This window comes from Notolepis coatsorum (assembly GCF_963971535.1).
Source record: "Notolepis coatsorum genome assembly, chromosome: 12".
In the NCBI taxonomy this organism is placed as follows: domain Eukaryota; kingdom Metazoa; phylum Chordata; class Actinopteri; order Aulopiformes; family Paralepididae; genus Notolepis; species Notolepis coatsorum.
Genome location: NC_140176.1, coordinates 28,029,440 through 28,050,458, shown reverse-complemented (window position 1 = coordinate 28,050,458; position 21,019 = coordinate 28,029,440). Strand labels below are relative to the sequence as shown.

Here is a 21,019-nt window from a genome sequence, read left to right as displayed (position 1 = left end):
TTTGGACGTATATACCATTATACAAGCTGGAGATGGACCGGGTAATAATATATCCCATAATGATAAAATTTCTACTCGACGATGATCGCCCAACGGCGCGCGGAGACTGGGGGGAGTTTCAGCGTGTAACGTTACCATCTTCGATACTAACTGCTTTTATCAACATTTGACCCACATTAGATGATTGGTATAACGCTGCCCACGGAATTATAAACGCCCCCTCGCCCATCCGGTCAACATCAGATGACGTGTAGTAACTTCTAGAAGTACGTCTAGTTGGAATTTTTTATATCGCGCTGATTGCCATCAAACTGTATTTCATCATCAATATAATGCATTTGGGGCTATATATCACGTTCTGGAGAAAGTTGCAGAAAGAGATGAAAACATACTTATACATTAGACCATACTTTACTATGAATATGTGAATGAAAAAGTTTAACGTTGCTACACAATGAACAATACATATAGGACTTTGAATGGGCCCTAATAATGGCAATGTAGCAATAGAATTTAAAAAGTTATAGCCCTGCAAAGAAGGGGACTTTCTCCATAGACAAATAGCGCTGGCAATCTATGGTATATCATTAATTTAACCCAAGGCAACCAAAGTGTTAAAGGGTAAAAATTCTGCTAAAATTCCTGCACCAGAATGCAGGAAATTAAGTTTTTGTAACCAAATAATTGTGTGTGTGTGTGTGTGTGTGTGTGTGTGTGTGTGTGTGTGTGTGTGTGTGTGTGTGTGAGAGAGAGAGAGAGAGAATGATGGACAATTGCTTGCTGTGAGAGAGAGAGAGAGAGAGAGAGAGAGAGAGAGAGAGAGAGAGAATTAAGTACATTTGCTGAAATACAGTTGTTCTTAATTTTCTCACTTGCTATGTGAGAATGTTAGTTATTATGTTCTCAATGCCCCTTGCATTGTATGATAATTGTGTGGAAGCGTTTGCTAGTTCTAGTGCTATCCCTTTGTACATTGTGGCTGTGTCTGACAAAAGTTAACAATAAATAATGGTATTAGGAATACATTTGCCTCCTGCGTGAACTGTGCATAGCTGAATAGACTGTATTTTAACGCTGGTCATATGGTGGTACTTGGAGAGCCAGCTACGTTCTCAGGTGGTACTTGGTGTAAAAGGTTTGAGAACCACTGCCCTAGAGACACTGACCAGGTCCATTGTAGATGGAGTTTTGATGATGACAATCCAATATGAATCATGCACCTCAATTCTTCAACATGTCACCACAACATGAACATCATAGTGGTCAGACACATTATGGAAGCCGCTATGGCACATCCCCACACAACTCTTCAGCAACACGTGGACAGGGCACATACTCTCACAACTTTTCAGCAACACATGGTACCTACCTACTAGGGCTGTCAGTTTATCGCGTTAATTAGATTAATTAATTACACAGCAAATAATCGCGTTATGAAAATTAACTCAAAATTAATTACATTTTTTTTTTTTTTAATAATATTTTTTTTGTATCTCATTCATTCCATAAGCATGTAGAATACACATTTACAGATTTTTTTTTTAATATGGTCCATTTGCATGTTCTTGGTATCTGATTCTAGGGACATCTATGAATCTCAGGGAATGTATTCCCAGTGTCAGAAATACTGTGGGCTAGATCCACAAAGAATGGATTGCACGGTGCAAGTTGCACCCTTACTTACAATTCATTATGAATTGAAAATGGGGGACCCTGATGTAAACAAGACGAAAGTCTTTCTCTGGTCTGCATTCCCTTAACAATTGTGTGTATTGAGCCGTACTGTATTGTACCCATTCTGCAATCTGTTAAAAAATTTCATTCAATCAATCTGCGCGGTGATTGATTGAATGAACATTTTATTTTGAGTAAATTGTAATGAACCAAATGAGAATATAAATATTTTTTTTTTATCTTTGACTGTGAATAACACCATGCTCAAATTGACCAGACCTGAAAAATCTAAGCAAATTAATAGATGGAAGATGATTAAACGGAAGGTTTTGTAGATACAGTACTGAATTCTGCCATCCGGACACATGCAATTTGAAATATGATTATAGAATATACAATATGAGGCATAAAATGGTAATGCGATTAAAATGCGATTAATTAGATTAATTAATTACAAATCCTGTAATTAATTAGATACATTTTTTTAATCGCCTAACAGCACTACTACCTACACACCCTAACTCCAGCAATACCTGGTACATACCCACCAGTTCATTCAACAACTCAGCAATGGATACCCCTTTGGGAAATGGTACAGATAGTGAGTAAAATGTGTAACGAGACAGGTGTTTCCCTTCTTTCTCCCCCCCATCCCTCTCTGCACATTTTTTAAACTAGTTTGTACATTTTGAGTATAAATAGGTGCCTTAACAGTTCAGTTATATTATGTTTTATATTATATTATGTAAACATTTTAAAAGAAGGAGGTACTGTATAGTTTAGTAGTGTACATAAGAACCAGTTTCTCAGGAACCTAGCATGTATTTTTTTACCATGCATATCTTGTGTCATCGATTTTATTTTTTCGATGACTATTTTATTTTATTATTGTATTTTGCACAATATAATAGACAGTTAACACTGTAAATTGTATATTGCATAGTAGTGTACATAAGAACCAGTTTCTCAGGAACCTAGCATGTCTTTTTTTACCATGCATATCTTGTGTCTTATCTATTTTTTTTTATTGTATTTTAACAAATAAACCTCTTGATACCTCAAACATTGGAAATATTTGCACCGACTTATTACTATCCACTGTTAAGAGTTTGCATTTTACATTTTTCTTTACTAGTTTGTAAAAAAAATTGAGTAAAAATAGGTGCCTTAATACATTTTAGACAGCAGTAATACCTACTGCTAACTAGTCAACTTGCGTACAACGCAACAAATTGAGCGCAGTGCTTTTCCCCATTCAAGAAACTTCAGAATGTTATCTTTCAAAAATGCTGTCAATATGATTAGGTGACTAGGTTCAAGATTCAAGATATTTATTTGTCATGTTACACAATACAACGCAACTCTTTACTTTGCTAGTCCACCATTAACAAAATCACAAACTATAGTCTTTTAAACTAGAATAAAAATATTAAAGTGTAATGCTAAAAATAGACTATTAAAAAAACAAAGTAGAAAAATAAGGCATGACTAACAGTATTACTACCAGTGTCTTTATACCTGTATCACTGTATTATACTACAACTCTGTCTGTACTATAATAGCAGTCAAGTTCAATGGCCACTTTTCATAGAGTCTGGGGCCAGGCTGCATGGATCTATAGTGTTCCAGGATTCTGGCGACCTGGGTTCCAGGATTCTGGCGACCCACAGCCTCTTTCACAGATCCATGAATTCAGTAAGGACCCTCCTGACCCTCTTTCCTTCTGCTGAGACGCAGTCTGCTCTGAAGTTGCAGTCAGTGGCAGGCTGGTTGTCCCGGTCTTGCTGAACTATGACTATGTGCTCGTCCAACGTCTCACTTTGGGCCTCACAGTAGTTATTGAGGACAAAGCAGGCATAAACAACGAAAGGGAGATCATCTAAATTGATGTCCATCGGTCTTCTCAGTGCACCAAAGCGTGCTTTCAATCTTCCAAAAGCACATTCGTTCACCTGTAAGTAAAAAGGCAGTCAGATGTTTGTCACTTGCATAGTTGCAACTAGTATAACGTTATTGGCCATCTCTAGAGCTACTAAAATGTACTGCTTTTTTCAACCTGTAAGCAGCACCTATCTTGTGGCTATATTTGTCAAAATGTATAGTTTTAGACATCAATAATGTAGTAATCAATCCATCAATTACCATTCTCCCGTGACACAAGGCCAGTCCAAAGTACTTCTCCGTGGGAGTGCTGCCTCCACTTGCATACTCCTTCAAGTAGGGAGCCAAAGGATAAGCTGGGTCTCCAAGGAGAAAGACTGGGACAGGCTCCTCATGGTCCAGGATTTTTTTGGGACAGGAAGGGATAACCCCGTTCTTTAGATGCGCTGAATAGACCTATCTCAAACCCTGCCCCTTTTCTTGATCCTCCAATCACAACTGTCGCTTACCTGTTTGTCCGAGGGGCAGGGTTTGAGATAGGTCTATTGGCCCAGATACGAGCGTCATGTAAGCTACCCGGCCACCTCACGTCCACATCAATGAAGGAGTACTTGTAGTCACAGGCAGCCTGGACATTGAGAGAAAATCGTCCCTTCCTGTTCAAAATCAAAAAAGGCACACACACAAAGGAAAACAATGTCAGCATTCTACAACAGCAATCCACTCAAGTTTCAAGTTTCTTTAATAGTTGTCATACAGAAGTACAGAATACTTTTATACAAAATGCTTCTTACTGTTACGCTCCAGAGACTGTGCTAGACAAGATATGTATGAAATAACATAGTATAGCATGTAAATTAGAAGTAAAAAATGAGGTCACAGTGTTCAGTATAGACATATGTACAATGTTCGATGCAGAATAGACATAACTGAGTTACCATATAATATACAATATACTATGCAGTGTACTAATATACAATACTATATAGTGCAAAGTAGGGGTGCACCGATATATCGGTCGGGTATCGGTATCGGCCGATAAGTGCCTTGTTGACTGCTATCGGCCTATCGGCCGATAAGCTCAAATGTGCCGATAGCAGTCGCCGATAACTAACCATCCATTTGTGTAGCGTCAAAAGGCAAAAAAAAAAATCACTCGCGACCTACCTGCACAACGCCCGCCGTCCCCCCCACACACACACAAGCTACTGCATCAAAGTTACTATTTATGATTAACAAGGCATTCGTTTTGTGGCATTAACGTTATATAGTTAGTGTTACACGGACAATAACATCAGCATATTATTATTACCCATAGCAGCAAGGCATTACTCCGAGTCCGTTCATAGCCGGGAGGCAGAAGACTAACGTTACTGGTGAAAATGTGATTTACGTTGGAATACTCCTTTGCCAACTTGCTGTACTTTGCTTGCAGGTCTGCAGCCATTATTACTGGATTAAGAATAGCCCCAACTTTAGCCAACGTAACGTTATGGCTAAACCTTTAACATTAGTTAACCCTAGCTTTCGGTTAGCTGTTCAATGTTAATAACACAACCAAGCGAATCCATCAGAGCTCCCCATCAACACCGCTCTGTCGGGAGGATGGCATTTAAGAAAGTATCTGCTGTTAAAATGACACAAACATTCGTTTTGTGGCATTAACGTTATTATAGTTAGTTACACGTTCAATTACATCAGCATAGTATTTACCCGAAGATAGCAAGCAAGCCGTGCATAGCTCGGTTACATTCCGTTGCTCATTCCGTACCCAACTACACATTCTGCAATCTGTTAATAAAGTTTTCAACCAGACAAATGTATAGAAAGGCTTTGTTTTATTATAAAATTTGTTGCAGTAAAATCATTGTGTCTCGTTTGGCCATCCTGTGGAGCGCGCTGGTCGGCGGGCACTGCCGGGCAGCTAACGTATTAGCTTGTTGTGGTTCTAAGTTTGACTCGCATTCTCGCAGCAGATCAATGGCGGCATGCCCCGAAGTAGAAAAATGAATAAACGCTTGGTGGTAAGCAGGAGGTGGGTGCTAGCGGTGTGGCGTAATTGGCCGAATCGACTGTCAATCAAAATGGTTCCATTGCATTGGTTGAAAGCTCTGGTTGAGAGAATAGTATCCCGCTGCAGGCCGCCAGAATGGTTCCATTGCATTGGTTGAAAGCTCTGGTTGAGAAAATAGTATCCCTCTGCAGGCCGCCAGACGATACTGGGAGAGGGATCAGTGATACCATAAACATATTTCTTGATGTTTCCTTTTTTAAGTAAGTAAAGAGGCCTACAAATACAAACACACATACAAATATACAGTAGTTTCATTTAAAAAAAAAAAAAAAAAAAAAAAAAATTTAAATACTTATTTTTTGCCACAATTATCGGTATCGGTATCGGTATCGGCCGATTGTGTTAGTTGTAGGGGTGGGAATCACCAGTTTCATCATGATACGATACGATATCGATTCTTTGGACAACGATACGATATTTGCCGATATCACAAAGTCTCTCACGATACAATACGATTAGATTAGATTCAGGTGCCTGCAATCGATATGAGATGATATCATATGCCCATTTAACACAATCGGTAACATTTAGATCAACTAAAAAAAGGTAACGAAAATATCATTTGACATTTGTATTTTTGAGCTCTTCCAGACATTTAAAGGAAAATCAATCTATTGTTTTTAATACAAATAGACCTCCTGTTCACTGTAAAGTGCCACGTTTTGATATATTGAGCTTTAAACTTTAAGCTCCATTTTTTGGAACTCAAAACTCACAACCTAAAACCCCTCCCTACCTCCCTCTCCCAAACCGTTCCTACAACAATTTGTTGATGTTGCATGATCATGTATAGGCCTACATTTATTATGTATTATATTGTTTATGTTTAAATAACATTTAAACATCAAACTCCTCTGACCTCATCTGGTCTTTCCAAAGACGCGCGCACACACACACACAGAAAGGGAGAATGCTATGCTGTAACGTCTACACACACGGAGCTACTGCTGTTGTTCTTGGGCGGATACGAGACTCGCCACAGGATTTTCAAAATAAGAGTATCGATATGAATCGATCTTATTACATTGCATCGATCCGATTCGATCGTTGATAATTACATCGATGTATCGATCTGGATCGATGTATCGTCCCACCCCTAGTTAGTTGAACAATCGGTATCGGTATCGGTGGCCAATTTTCATATCGGTGCACCCCTAGTGCAAAGCACTACATGGATACTAATTTCAGAATAATACAACATAACAGGCATCTTTGCTTCCTGTCCTATACTATTGGATTAATCAAGCACACCTTGGGCCCACACAGCACACACCAGATTTATCAATTAATCCAATGGTATTGTACACCAAGGCCAAGCTGTCATACAATATAAAGTGAAAGGTTGTCTCACCTGTTCATGTAATCCATGGAGTTGGAGGACGGCTGTCGTACGTCAATGTGTGTATAATCGACCGCACCGATGCATTGTGGCATGACATGGGCTCTTTCGAAGGCTGTGGTCAGTTTTTGGACTTCGGAAACCGTGCGAGGCAAACAAATATATTGGGGGCCCACGTGTATCGTTATTGCCTGAGATACTTGCCGGATAATTTTTGAGACCACCTGTCTCGACAAGCCAAAGCCAGGCATTAGCTGTCTTTCGCAGTCTTCCCTCATCTGCTAGATAGTAGAGAGTGCAGGCTACTTTCTTTACCACACCTGCTCTAATCTCTCTACCGCGTTCGGTTGCTAACTTGCTATTGTTTGCGACAGTCTGCCGTAAACATGGGAAATAATTGCGACAGCTCTGCCGTAAACACTGGGAATAACCTCGGTTGCTATGCCCACACGCACCCACTGCAACCGGGATGTGCGCAAAACGTCACCCTGGACTCCGGTTTTCAAAGACCGCGGTTGCAGTGTAGCAAAACCCCGGTTGTGTGTGGCCGAACAGTGCAATTGCGCACATACAATCACGGTTACATTAACACATTCCCTGCCACGCAATTTGAGCATCTTATACCACTCTCTGCCAGCACTGTAAGCCTATGGAGATGTTCACCTTCTTTGCAGGGCTATAACTTTTTAAATTGTATTGCTAAATTGACATTACTATGGCCCACTCAACATCGATTATATATCGTTCAGGATGTAGGAACGTTTTACTTTTTCATTCATAGATTCATACGAAAATACCGTCTAGAATATAAATATGTTTTTATCGTTTTCTGCAGTAATTCCTAGAACGTGAGATATAGGCATAAACGCATATATAGATTATCAAATGCTGTTTGTTGGCGATACACGCTATAAAAAAAATGTCAACTGTACATGATCCTAAACGTTATGACTGATCATGCGCGGATGAACGGGGGGGGTCGTTTATAATTCCGTGATCGTCGGTAAATGCTTTATGTAGTATGGGTGATGTATTGATCAGAGCAGTTTGCATGGATAATAATAAACAAACGCGCTGAAAATGACGTCAGTGTCCTCTTACCGTTCGACGATGAGACTGGAGGAAAAAGATCCCACTTATTTGACGGCGATCTCCTAAATCCATTTCCGGTTTGTATAATCATAATAAACGGCCAAATCGTATCGATTATTGCGTTACGGCAGCGATCGCTACACACGGACGTGTGTATACAGTCCCGCAACAATATGCGAGTGCCGGACGCATTTCCCAGACGCACCGAGATCGACTCGTCCATTTCCGGTTTGGCAACTCGCCGATCATCCACCAGGCGGCAGTATTGAAGCGTTGCAGAGTTGTGCATGCTCCCACTGCATCAGATGAGGCTCCGTGAAGGAATTATGAATAACATGGCGAAAAAATGAAATATGATATCAATAACGTTGTACGCCGTGGATTGGCAGAATTCGCATGAACTTGAAACACGTCGTAAGCCGTTTCGGCGTGGAATGTGTTAAACCCAGCGCTCGTATGGACAGGGCGGTCCTAAAGACAGTGCCTAATTGCCTCTACGAATGGAATGTAACACCTGACCAGGGGTGCAGTCGTGCACACACGCGGTTACACGGCGTGTTATTAGTAGTCACTCAGGGCAGAAGTGCGCGCAATGATAAGTACCCGGCCGTTGTAGAAAGCTATACCCGGCCGGCGGCCGGCACTTCTCACCTAGACTTTGCATAATAATAGGAACCTACGAGAAGGTGGGGGGCTGCTTGATCTCCATTGTTATGCATAATCATCATCTGTTCTGTGCGCAACTGAGGGAACATGTATGCGCTTGCGCGGGAGCGCGCGTGCACGTGTAACCAGTTCCCATATTATGACTGCACCACTGCACCTGACGACGGCGCTATTGATATGCAAAGTAGCCAGGTGGGTACTGCAAGTTGGCGCATCAGTCGAGTGCAGCGCATTCCGGTGTGCGCGCGTGCACATCCGCGCATGTGCGTGCATGCGCTTCTGCTCACAACTTTGGTTGCACGGCGTGCAACCCCGTCCCATGAGCAACGCATCATGATTCAGTGTTGTGGCTATGACGTACGAATTTCCCCAAGGGGATCAATAAAGGAATATATATCTTATCTTAGGTCATCAACGAGGAGACTGTTGATCCCATTCAACTCGACGTCGCAAAAATGAACGTTTCCACACTTGGCGCCAATGTGCGTTCACGCGCTACACGGTGACGCGTAGCCCTTCCTTCTGTTATAGGTTCCTTTATCTTACCCCGGTAGAGAAGAACTAGCCAACATTAGCTAAAACACTTGACATAAACAAGGGCAGTCGCCTGCAATATATCACGGTGGTTCTATCTGTCCTTGTACAAATAAACCCATTACATACACACATATAAAAGAGAAATAAACGACAAGAGATTCCAAATATCAAGACGGCATATTTTGACAGGATTCCTGGAAACAGGAAATAATAGAAGCTGTAACAAATGCCATGAAAACAATAATACAAATCAAATCATTAAACAATACTTGTACTTACAGATGTTTGTTGTGGATGTCCACACGGTCTGGTCTCTGTTTTATATAAGTACGTTTTGATCCTGGCGGTTTTCGGTAGGAATCCTCGGTCCGGTAGAAAAATACGTTCTTCCAGAGAGAGAAACGAGTCAAGCAGCAGATGATCGCCTATGTTTCTCTGAGCAGTAGCAGCGACAATGACACGTCCGGTCGGGTTTTTTCCAAAATAAAAGAACGATTGAATGCGAAGAAAAAGCGATAAACGCTAAAAGAACCAGGTGACTGGTCAAAGTTTAAAAAAAAAAAAAAGCACATAAAAGTTATTGAAAAAAATAACTATATTTTTTACATAAAAACAACAAACTAATCGTTAACCCTTTCACTAATAATAATAATAATAATAATAATAATAATAATAATAATAATAATAATAATAATAATAATAATAATAATAATAATAATAATAATTCATTTAATTTATATAGCGCTTCTCAATGACCCGAAGTCGCTGACAGTAGTCGGGAGCAAAGTAAAAACAAAGAAACAAAAACAAAGAAACAAAAACAAAGAAACAACAAAGAAACAAAACAAAAGGAACATGATACCATGGGGGGAACAGGGAAGACAGCATGAGATAGCACAAAAAGACAGAGCGGCAGGAGACAGACATCAATCAGGTTTGATTGATTGATTGATTGAAAACTTTATTAACAGATTGCAGAATGGGTACAATACAGTACAGCTCAATACACACAATTGTTAAGGGGATGCAGACCAGAGAAAGACTTTCGTCTTGTTTACATCAGGGTCCCCCATTTTCAATTCATCAGGACATATATGACATACATGACATACAGATAGTCAGTACTGCTACATCTATACATTTATGACATACCAGATTTGCAAATACAGTACTGTTTGTGATACAGAAGGAGTCAGGAAAAGGGAGTATATACATTTGACGTAGAAACTGTACATTGGAGGAGGTTGGGTGGGGGGGGTTGGGTACACTGGGATATTGACAACAATACTGGGTAATCTACATTGGAGGTGGTTGGGGGGGGGGCACACTGTATAAACAAGCAAAACTGTACATTGAGGGGGGGGGGAGACACTGTACAAACAAACAAAATTGTACATTGGACTATTGACAAAACCATACTAGGTAAATGACTGTACATTGGCAAAACTGTACATTGAGGGGGGGGGAGACACTGTACAAACAAACAAAATTGTACATTGGACTATTGACAAAACCATACTAGGTAAATGACTGTACATTGGAGGGGGTTGGGTTAGGATATTTACAGGGGCCAGTGTTGAATTGCAGTCTCCCGTAGGTGTCCCTTGAGAGAGGTTTTGAAAGTGGGTAGTGATCCACATTCCTTTACAGCTTTGGGTAGGGCGTTCCACATTGATGTGGCATAATTGCGAAACGTGTTTAGTCCCTTATTTGAGCCGAATCTGGGTTTAACATGATTTGTGGAGCTCCCTCTGGTGTTGTGATCGTGGTATTCACTGACCTTTGGGAAGTATTTTGACATGTACATGGGTACCTTGGTCGTGTAGTGTATCTTGTAGACCAGGCCCATTGCAAGTTGCTGTACTCTGTCGTCTACTCTAAGCCATCCTAGGTTGTCAAAGTGGGCAGGGGTGAGGTGGGTTCTAGGAATAAGGTCAAGCAGTAGTCTGACCAGTTTGTTTTGAGATGTTTGTAATTTTGTTTTTAGCGCCTTTGAGGTGCTTTGGTACCATGAGGTGCAAGCATAGTCGTAGTACCCCTGAATGAGTGCTCCTGCCAGAGTCTTCAGGGTATTCTTGTTTACCAGAGAGGAGATCCGGTACAAGAATCGAGTTCGTTGGTTGACTTTTTTTATTACATTGGATGCCATTTTGTCACAGGAGAGATTAGCCTCTAGGATGGAACCCAGGTAAGCAATTTCATCTTTCCTTGTGACAATATTGTCACCCACTGTAACTGAGAAGCCGTCGGTCTTGCTGAGTTTGTTATTTGAACCGAAGAGAATGGACTCTGTTTTGCCCATGTGTAATGATAGTTTGTTATCAGCGAGCCATATGCAGATTCTGCCTAGTTCCGAGCTGAGGGTTTTTTCAACCTGTAACTTGTTCTTGTCAGAGACCAGCAGGGCTGAGTCGTCCGCAAACAGGAACAAGTTGCAGTCACAAGCTGACGACATGTCATTTGCATAAATTAGGAACAGTAGCGGTCCTAGTATGCTTCCTTGTGGAACACCACAGCTCACTGTGAGGGGGGGGGATAGGGTACCGTTTACCTCCACCATCTGTTCCCTCCCCTCAAGGTAGGATTGCATCCAGCTCACTGATAGACTATCAAAACCAATTGCTTTTAGCTTGTCAATCAGAATGGAGTGATTGACCGTGTCAAAGGCCTTTTGTAGGTCCAGCATGACCATGCCGCAGTATTTGCCTGCGTCCACCTCTTGTTTGATGTGGTCATTCAAAGGTTGGAGGGGGGGGGGGGTTATGGGTGGGGGGGGGTTGAAGGCAAGGGAGAACAGGTGGGTTTTGAGGCAAGCTTTGAAGGTGGAGAGTGTAGGGGAGTCTGATGGACTGAGGGAGGGAGTTCCAGAGTCTGGGTGCAGTGCGAGAGAAGGCTCGATCACCAAAGTTTTTGAGTTTGGATGTCGGGACAGTGAGGGAGGCTGTGGATGAATGAATGAAAACTTTATTAACAGATTGCAGAATGGGTACAGTGCAGTACAGCTCAATACATACAATTGTTAAGGGGATGCAGACCAGAGAAAGACTTTCGTCTTGTTTCCACCAGGGTCCCCCATTTCCAATTCATCGTAACATATATGACATACATGACATACAGATAGACAGTACTGCTACATCTATACATTTATGACATACCAGATTTGCAATTACAGTACTGTATTTGTGATACAAAAAGAGTCCAGAAAGAAAAGAGTATATACATTAGGCGTAGAAACTGTACATTGGATTGGGTAGGTGGGGGTGGGACTGTACATTGGAGGTGGTTGGGGGGGGGGGTGTTGGGTAGGAGTGGGGGGGGGGGGGGGGGGGTTGGGTAGGAGGGGTGGGTGGGGGACACTGTATAACTGTACAAACAACACTGTACATTGGATTATGGGACTGTACATTGGACTGTACATTGGAGGTGGTTGGGTGGGTGGGGGGGGGGGTGGGTAGGAGGGGTGGGTGGGGGACACTGTACAACTGTACAAACAACACTGTACATTGGATTATTGACAAGACCATACTTGGTAATTTACTGTACATTGGCGGGGGTTGAAGGTGAGGAGTAGTGTTTTAAAGTTTATGCTGTGTTTGATCGGGAGCCAGTGGAGAGAGTGGAGGACAGGAGTGATGTGTTCACGGGACCGGGTGTTAGTGAGGAGGCGGGTGGCTGAGTTTTGGACCATTTGCAGTTTATGGAGGGAGCGGGAGGTGATGCCAGTGAGGAGGGAGTTGCAATAATCCAGGCGGGAGGAGATGAAGGCGTGTATGAGGGATTCAGCAGCAGGGGGGAGAGGCAGTAACGGATTTTAGCAATGTTCACTGCCACACTACAGAAGGTTAACCCTTTACTATCACACTACCGACGGTTGCTGTTGTGTGGCAGTGAAAGGGTTAACCTTCTGTGTATTGTCGCAGTGAAAGGGTTAACCGTTTGGTAGTGCAGCAGTGAAAGGGTTAAAACGAGCCTATGCAAGACACATTATATTTATTGTATAATAATAACAACGGTACATTGTTTCATAAAGTACTTCTCAATACCTAAAATGTGGTTTCATTGTTCTCAAGGGTCTATTGATCAAATCTGCCTGATTGGCCACTTGAAGATCCAAAGATGTCCTCCAAATTAGCCTCCAGTGTCAATTTGAATTTTTCTAAGAGATAGAGAGTAGTATATATATAGGGGGGTATCATGCACCCCCCGGAAATATACTTCTAACCAGACTTTCTAGAATGGAAAAAAGGTGAAAAAAAAAATGATAGGCTATGTTAACAAGTTGTCAGAGTGTCCCATGTATCATTTATTATGCAAATTAAGGACGCAATTATCAAAAAATCGCAAATAAAACTGTTTCATGATTCTCAGCCAATATTGCAGATAACTGAACAAATGAGGTGTCTAGACCCATGTTTTGAGGGTCAAAGATCACAATAACACTATCCCTAGAGTGATCACATGTTTCTATGTAAGTAGTTTATGCAAATCTGTGCCGTCAATACAAAATAATCACATTTTTACTAATTAGTTGAGTAGGAAAGCGGATACTATCATGCACCCCCTGGAAATATATTGTTAACCAGTGGTTCTAGATTGGAAAAAATGTGTAGAAAATTATAGGCTATGTTAAAAATCTGTCAGAGTGTGCCATCATTTATATGCAAATTAATGACGCCATCGTCAAAAAACGAATGTTGCTATTTTAGCCAATATTGCAAATAAAGGTTGTAATAAAGTAGGTTGTCTAGACCCATATTTTGAGGGTCAAAATCATAATCATAATAAAACTATTGCCAGAATGATCACCTGTTTGTGGCGAGCTACTGGAGCTAGTATGCAAATTAGTGGCACCTTTACAAAGAATAAAGCATTTGACCAATAAAGACACATCATATTGTAGATGACTGGACACAAAAAGATGTGGACTCATGTTTTGAGGGTTAAAGATAGTAATACAATTTCTGAAGTGGTCACATATATCTCTGGCATGCTTATATACAAGAGTGATGCTTTCAATGCCATTTCTTACGTAGGTCTACATGTATGTAATACGGTAAATACGTCCTCTGTTCTGGATATCTTCTTTGTTGACACAACATTCAAGTATTTTTTTCTATTTGTATTTTGTGCCCTAAACTACTAATCATCATCATCACTAAAACAATTGTCAAAGTCTATCTCTTCGATCTCCATCTCTTCCTCCGCCTCATCACACTCGTACTCTCCATCCTCCTCATCCATGTTATTTTTTGTTACATATATACTGATGATCCTCCTCTACCAGCATGACCAACCTCTCTATATACTGATGATCCTCCTCTACCATGTCAGCATGACCAACCTCTCCATATACTGATGATCCTCCTCTACCATGTCAGTATGACCAACCTCTCCATATACTGGTGATCCTCCTCTACCAGCACGACCAACCTCTCTATATACTGATGATCCTCCTCTACCATGTCAGCATGACCAACCTCTATGTAGCAGGGTGGATTATCCCTGCTTCGTGGGAACGGTTGCTGGCAGTCACAAGGTAGCTGGACACAGTAGAGCTCCGTCTGATTGCACCCTCGTCTTTGGGCCTGGAGCGTCAAACTGGGACCCGGTAGTGGGAGTGAATGGGGCCCGGGATTTACCAACCTGGTTTGGTACTCTGGTCCTCCTCGCCTCTCCGGGGCGGTCAGCAGTACTCCCCAACTCGCTCTCACTTCCCTGATTACCTCCGTGGGCCCTCCCACACCTAGTGACTGATAGGCCTAAATAGATTCGTTCCTCCCGCAAGCAGTACCCTCCCTTGATGACCACTAGAAACCTTACAATGAAAAGGGGAGAGTTGGGTAGGAAGGGGTTAATCATATATACGTTACCCACACCAAAAGAGTTAATACTGGGCACAGGAATGGACACGCACACAGAATCCCATCTAATGTTTAATGTTAGTTGTACGGTTTAGTTACAATGATTTAATAGGAGTGGTCAAATGGACTGAAGTCCCACTATAGCTCCGTTTGTAACTCAATACCTCATAGACACATATATTATACACCCACCTCTGGGTTAGTATCAGGGATAATATACCTCAATGTGTTTGACTCATCACCCACGTCTGGGTCGGTACCATGTGTAATACCTCTATCAGGCTTTAATTATATGGCAAGAACAGTACCTCTCTAAGGCTTTACTTATGATGCACCAGGTCTGTAACCTCCCCACAGGGAAAGGGTTAATTAGATGGGAAAATATTATTAAAGAACAAACACGTTATCACACTCAAAGGAAATAAAAAATGTGGGCCCACTTTACCAAACAAAAGTCCTAGCTAAAGCCGGCTTCTAATGTTTGGGGTTGCCCCTCCACGCTGATGTCAGCGTTCGGTTCAAACAACAATTCTCTTCGCCCTTTAGGCCGCGACACACTGTGTACTGTGCAATAAGATCCTGGGCACCGAAGCCCTAATGTACTCAACCAAGATGGCGGCCGCGCCGCGCCCCCACCGTCCGGGTAGCAAGATGGTGTCGAACGCTCTCGTCATGAGCGCCAGCAAGCGGGGCTGGAGCAGAGGCAGTAGCTGGCTGAGAGCATGGGCTGGGTGATGGCGACCTCTGCTGGACGGAAGAACTCCCGTGCTCTGAAGACAACCGGTGCAGATCAGCTGTCGAACGCCGGCGAAGCCTGGTTGTTGTTGACAGCCGGCTCTGGGTCGACGCGCGACGATACTATCTGGGTCCCAAACAGCCCAACTGCTACACGGTTATACTGTTGCGCAACGTGGCGGACTATATATCGGTCTTCTTTGGCGCCTCGCCCTCGGGGTACACTGGAGTCAATATAGCTGTTAGCAGCATGCTACTTATACCGTCACGCTGCTACTATAACCCGCTACCTATGGACGTCAGTCCTGGGGCTCAGTCTCTCTTACTCACGCACTATCACGGATACTCCTAGGATAACCCGTCACTAGCAAGTATGTCTCGTAACCCGTCGCTCGCTCCGGCGGGGCTCTCTGGTGGTTCTTTAACGGGGCTATTCCGAAGCACCTCCCGTTGTAGCTGCGACCGTTCACGGCTACATCCCACCCCGAAGAGGAGCTTCCGGTTCTTCCCACCTCCAGGTGATTCCCTCTTCCTCGCTGCCTGCCTCTCTCCCGTACACTCTCGGCCTGCCACCGCCCCCTGCTGGTACCGCCAACTAGTCACACAGGGAAAAGGATGGGTGAATATGATCCAGTAATACTGCTTATAATCCATATTCCAGCCGGTAGACGAAGGAGGAGCCTGCGTCATTGTTCGAGGGAATATTAATGGACACTAATTAGTATGGCTTGGTGTACCAGGGGAGATAAAAGGCAAGTCAGCACTTCTGAATAATAGCCATATTTTCAGGATGCTACATCTATATACTGATGATCCTCCTCTACCATGTCAGCATGACCAACCTCTATATACTGATGATCCTCCTCTACCAGCATGACCAACCTCTCCATACTGATGATCCTCCTCTACCAGCATGACCAACCTCTCTATATACTGATGATCCTCCTCTACCATGTCAGCATGACAAACCTCTATATACTGATGATCCTCATCTACCAGCATGACCAACCTCTATATACTGATGATCCTCCTCTACCATGTCAGAATGACCAACCTCTATATACTGATGATCCTCCTCTACCAGCATGACCAACCTCTCTATATACTGATGATCCTCCTCTACCATGTCAGCATGACCAACCTCTCCATATAGTGATGATCCTTCTCTACCATGTCAGCATGACCAACCTCTCCATATACTGATGATCCTCCTCTACCAGCATGACCAACCTCCATATACTGATGATCCTCATCTACCATGTCAGAATGACCAACCTCTCCATATACTGATGATCCTCATCTACCAGCATGACCAACCTCCATATACTGATGATCCTCATCTACCATGTCAACATGACCAACCTCTATAATACTGATGATCCTCCTCTACCATGTCAGCATGACCAACCTCTCCATATACTGATGATCCTCCTCTACCATGTCAGAATGACCAACCTCTATATACTGATGATCCTCATCTACCAGCATGACCAACCTCTATATACTGATGATCCTCCTCTACCATGTCAGAATGACCAACCTCTATATACTGATGATCCTCCTCTACCATGTCAGCATGACCAACCTCTCCATATACTGATGATCCTCCTCTACCATGTCAGAATGACCAACCTCTGTTACGAGTGCGCTTACTCGGCATGGTGATATGGAACCAAGATAGCAGAGTGAATACGAGAGAATCTTGAAATGAGCAGATAAGAGACGGCGTGGTGACGATAACAATGTTTACTCACAAGACAGGATACATGACTGACAAAACACAGGTAACATTTAGACAATGAACCAGCAAGTCTCTTCTTCTTCTTCTTCTTCTTCTTCTTCTTCTTCTTCTTCTTCTTCTTCTTCTTCTTCTTCTTCTTCTTCTTCTTCTTCTTCTTCTTCTTCTTCTTCTTCTTCTTCTTCTTCTTCTTCTTCTTCTTCTTCTTCTTCTTCTTCTTCTTCTTCTTCTTCTTCTTCTTCTTCTTCTTCTTCTTCTTGTGAATTTCCGGCAGTCTAGACACTTTCAGGCGCCGTATTGCTGCCTAACTGTTCAATCTTCTCACAAGTTCTCTTCTCCTTCTACTTTACCGCCATCTACTGGAATCCTTCATCCCCTACATTGTCCAATGGAGTGCAGCTAATGCTGCTACTTCCTGACTGAGCCCCCCTCTGCGAGACACTCCTTGCCCCCTGCGGGCTGATTCTGGACTTCTTGGTCACTCACAACCCCCTTATCCAATTCCCTAACCACCTCCTCCCATTCAGACCTTCCATGCCAAAATGTTGAACCGCTATCCTAACAATCATCTTTATTCTATCATTCCTGCCCTTAATCACTGCTGTAGTATTAACGACCCCTGCCACGAAGGCCACAATACTAAATTTCTCCTCCCACACCATCTCTCTATCCTCCTGCTATCTGCCAAATGCCCTTCTCCAAACCCCTGCACCCTATCTTGACTTCCCTGTCCTACCCTCCTAGCTGCCTCTGCATACGAATAACTTACCCTCCCTTCTCACTCTCTGAACCACAACCTCCCTCTTCATCACATCACAACCCCTAAACGCTACACTATGCTCCCCACCACAACTACAACCAGCAAGTCTCTGCTGGTCCAGACACTTAATATACAAACACTAATTAGAGACATAAGGTAATTACAAACAGGACACAGGTGTGGTAGACAAGACTAACAAAACACAGAGCACAGAACACAGAGCACAAGAGGAAAACAATAACAATAGAACAAACTGAGACCAACAGACTAAAACACATTTACAAAACACAGACAGGGGAACACCAATGTAACACAATGGAAACAACAACGACAACATAGACAACGAACATAACAAACATAAATGGCAGATGACAATGTTAATTAGGTGTGTGAGCTGATGCCAGATCTGCCACATCTGGCTCAGCCCACCGGTTGCCAATGTTGTATTGTGAAGTGTATTGAAGGGGGGTTGTGAATGTCTGAGTCCTGGACCAACCGAACCGGGCGGAGGGTTGCCGGCTGGTCCCACAGGACTGGGGGAAGTGTTACAAACCTCTATATACTGATGATCCTCATCTACCAGCATGACCAACCTCTATATACTGATGATCCTCCTCTACCATGTCAGCATGACCAACCTCTCCATATACTGGTGATCCTCCTCTACCATGTCAGCATGAACAACATCTCTATATACGGATGATCCTCCTCTACCATGTCAGCATGACCAACCTCTCCATATACTGGTGATCCTCCTCTACCATGTCAGCATGAACAACATCTCCATATACTGGTGATCCTCCTCTACCAGCATGACCAATCTCTATATACTGATGATCCTCCTCTACCATGTCAGCATGACTAAACTCTATATACTGATGATCCTCCTCTACCATGTCAGACCAACCTCTCTATAACAACAACAACAGATCGCTAACGCTGTGGCGTCCTTGACGAAGACGGACAGGAGCACTTGGATTGGTCCCCTGGCGCGGCTCACGTTGACGCCTGTCTGCTCCCGGCTGCCCTTGGGGGGGAAGGACGACAGGATGGGTTAATCGCAGAGACAAATCGCATCTGCGATCCTAAAGAGACAATGCATGCTTGTGTGTTCCGGTGTGTGTGCTAAACTAACCGCTGTGTGTTCCACTAAACAACATTGAGTGTCGTTGCATGCCGAATAAAGACCGATGCATTATATACTGATGATCCTCCTCTACCATGTCAGCATGACCAACCTCTCTATATACTGATGATCCTCCTCTACCATGTCAGCAGTGGTGCAGTGGTAAATTGACAGTAGGCCAAACGCTCCACGCGCTGAAAAAGGTAGCAGGTATTCAGCCACGGGTATTTGGCCTGTCGTTCTTTCCACATCTTGTCTGACCATAGGTCAGGTATCGGTGAAGCTGTACTGGAATCAGGTTGAACAATTCCATCTCCCTGCTGAAAAAACAAACAAAGACAGAAAAAAAACATCAAAACACATTCCAAACTTATGAAAGACAATGACACATCAAATGTATATACACTCTTGTATAGATGTAGCAGTACTGTCTATCTGTATGTCATGTATGTCATATATGTTATGATGAATTGAAAATGGGGGACCCTGATGTAAACAAGACGAAAGTCTTTCTCTGGTCTGCATCCCCTTAACAATTGTATGTATTTAGCTGTACTGTACCCATTCTGCAATCTGTTAATAAACTTTTCAATCAATCACTTACATTATTTGTGTCATTCAGTGATGGTGGTGCTTTTTTTCTACTAGTGGTGGGCATGGTTTCATGGTCCTCCTGTGAATCCTGTTGATACAACAAAACAGATAACATTAGAACATATACATTACAGCAGATTTAACCAGCATATTAAGAGCAAGTTCTCTACTGTGCAGAGAGCAAATCATTACTGAATGATTGTATTATTATTATTCCAATGCGATTGCGTGGCAAATACATTTCTTTGTAAGAATATATCTGCATTTTGTCAATACAATATTAATCAGTGATCACATTGAATTAAAACATGATTATTTCTTGACTCTGTAAACAAAACACGCATTTGTCATGTCTCATGATTCATGAACCAGTGCCACGATTATTTATTTCAAGATAAACAAACAGGCAAATAGCCTATAGCTTAGTCAATCTGGACAAATAAAGAAAAAAAGAAAAGCTGTTTTAAATGCGGTTACTTGCCTTGTTGTACTGGAGTGGCAAGAGGACTGCTGCTCGACTCAGTGGAGTCGGAGATGCCGGCGTGGAAGGAGGTCGAGCCACGAAACTGAGTTTGCTTTGTACGAAGCCGAGCTGTATCTTTCTTCTCTTGGGCGGTGGCATCCTTGCGTTGCAGGTAGGAACATGATACTATTGTTGTTGTCAAAATGATCCGTTTATACCGTGTACTCGCGGACGTGGTTGGAGACACTCTACCTGTGCTTTTTGTTATGTAAAAACGGTGGCCGCGGGCCGGGCCGGTACTTAGTTACAACGAATGGGAACAGCGGATTTTTGTGTGCGTGACTGCGCGTACACGCGGGTACATATCCGCGTGCGATTGCGCGTACTTCAGCCTCAGTGACCGAGGCCAAACGCCGTTTGACCGCGGTTGCCCAGCACTGCACCCCTGCATGTCAGCATGACCAACCTCTCCATATACT

The 21,019-nt window shown here is 42.8% G+C and overlaps 1 protein-coding gene across 1 annotated transcript in view; it reads right to left on the bottom strand.

Moving 5' to 3' along the window:
• Window positions 1-20,699, bottom strand: part of LOC311237809 (uncharacterized protein) — a gene marked incomplete at its 5' end in the record, with an annotated part of 52,098 nt that extends 31,399 nt beyond the window's left edge. Inside the window, one exon of the mRNA XM_084325786.1 lies at window positions 20,555-20,699. Within this exon, the coding sequence (XP_084181912.1) occupies window positions 20,555-20,699 (145 nt within the window). The remainder of the gene's footprint in view (window positions 1-20,554) is intronic.
• Between the last annotated feature and the right edge of the window lie 320 nt (window positions 20,700-21,019).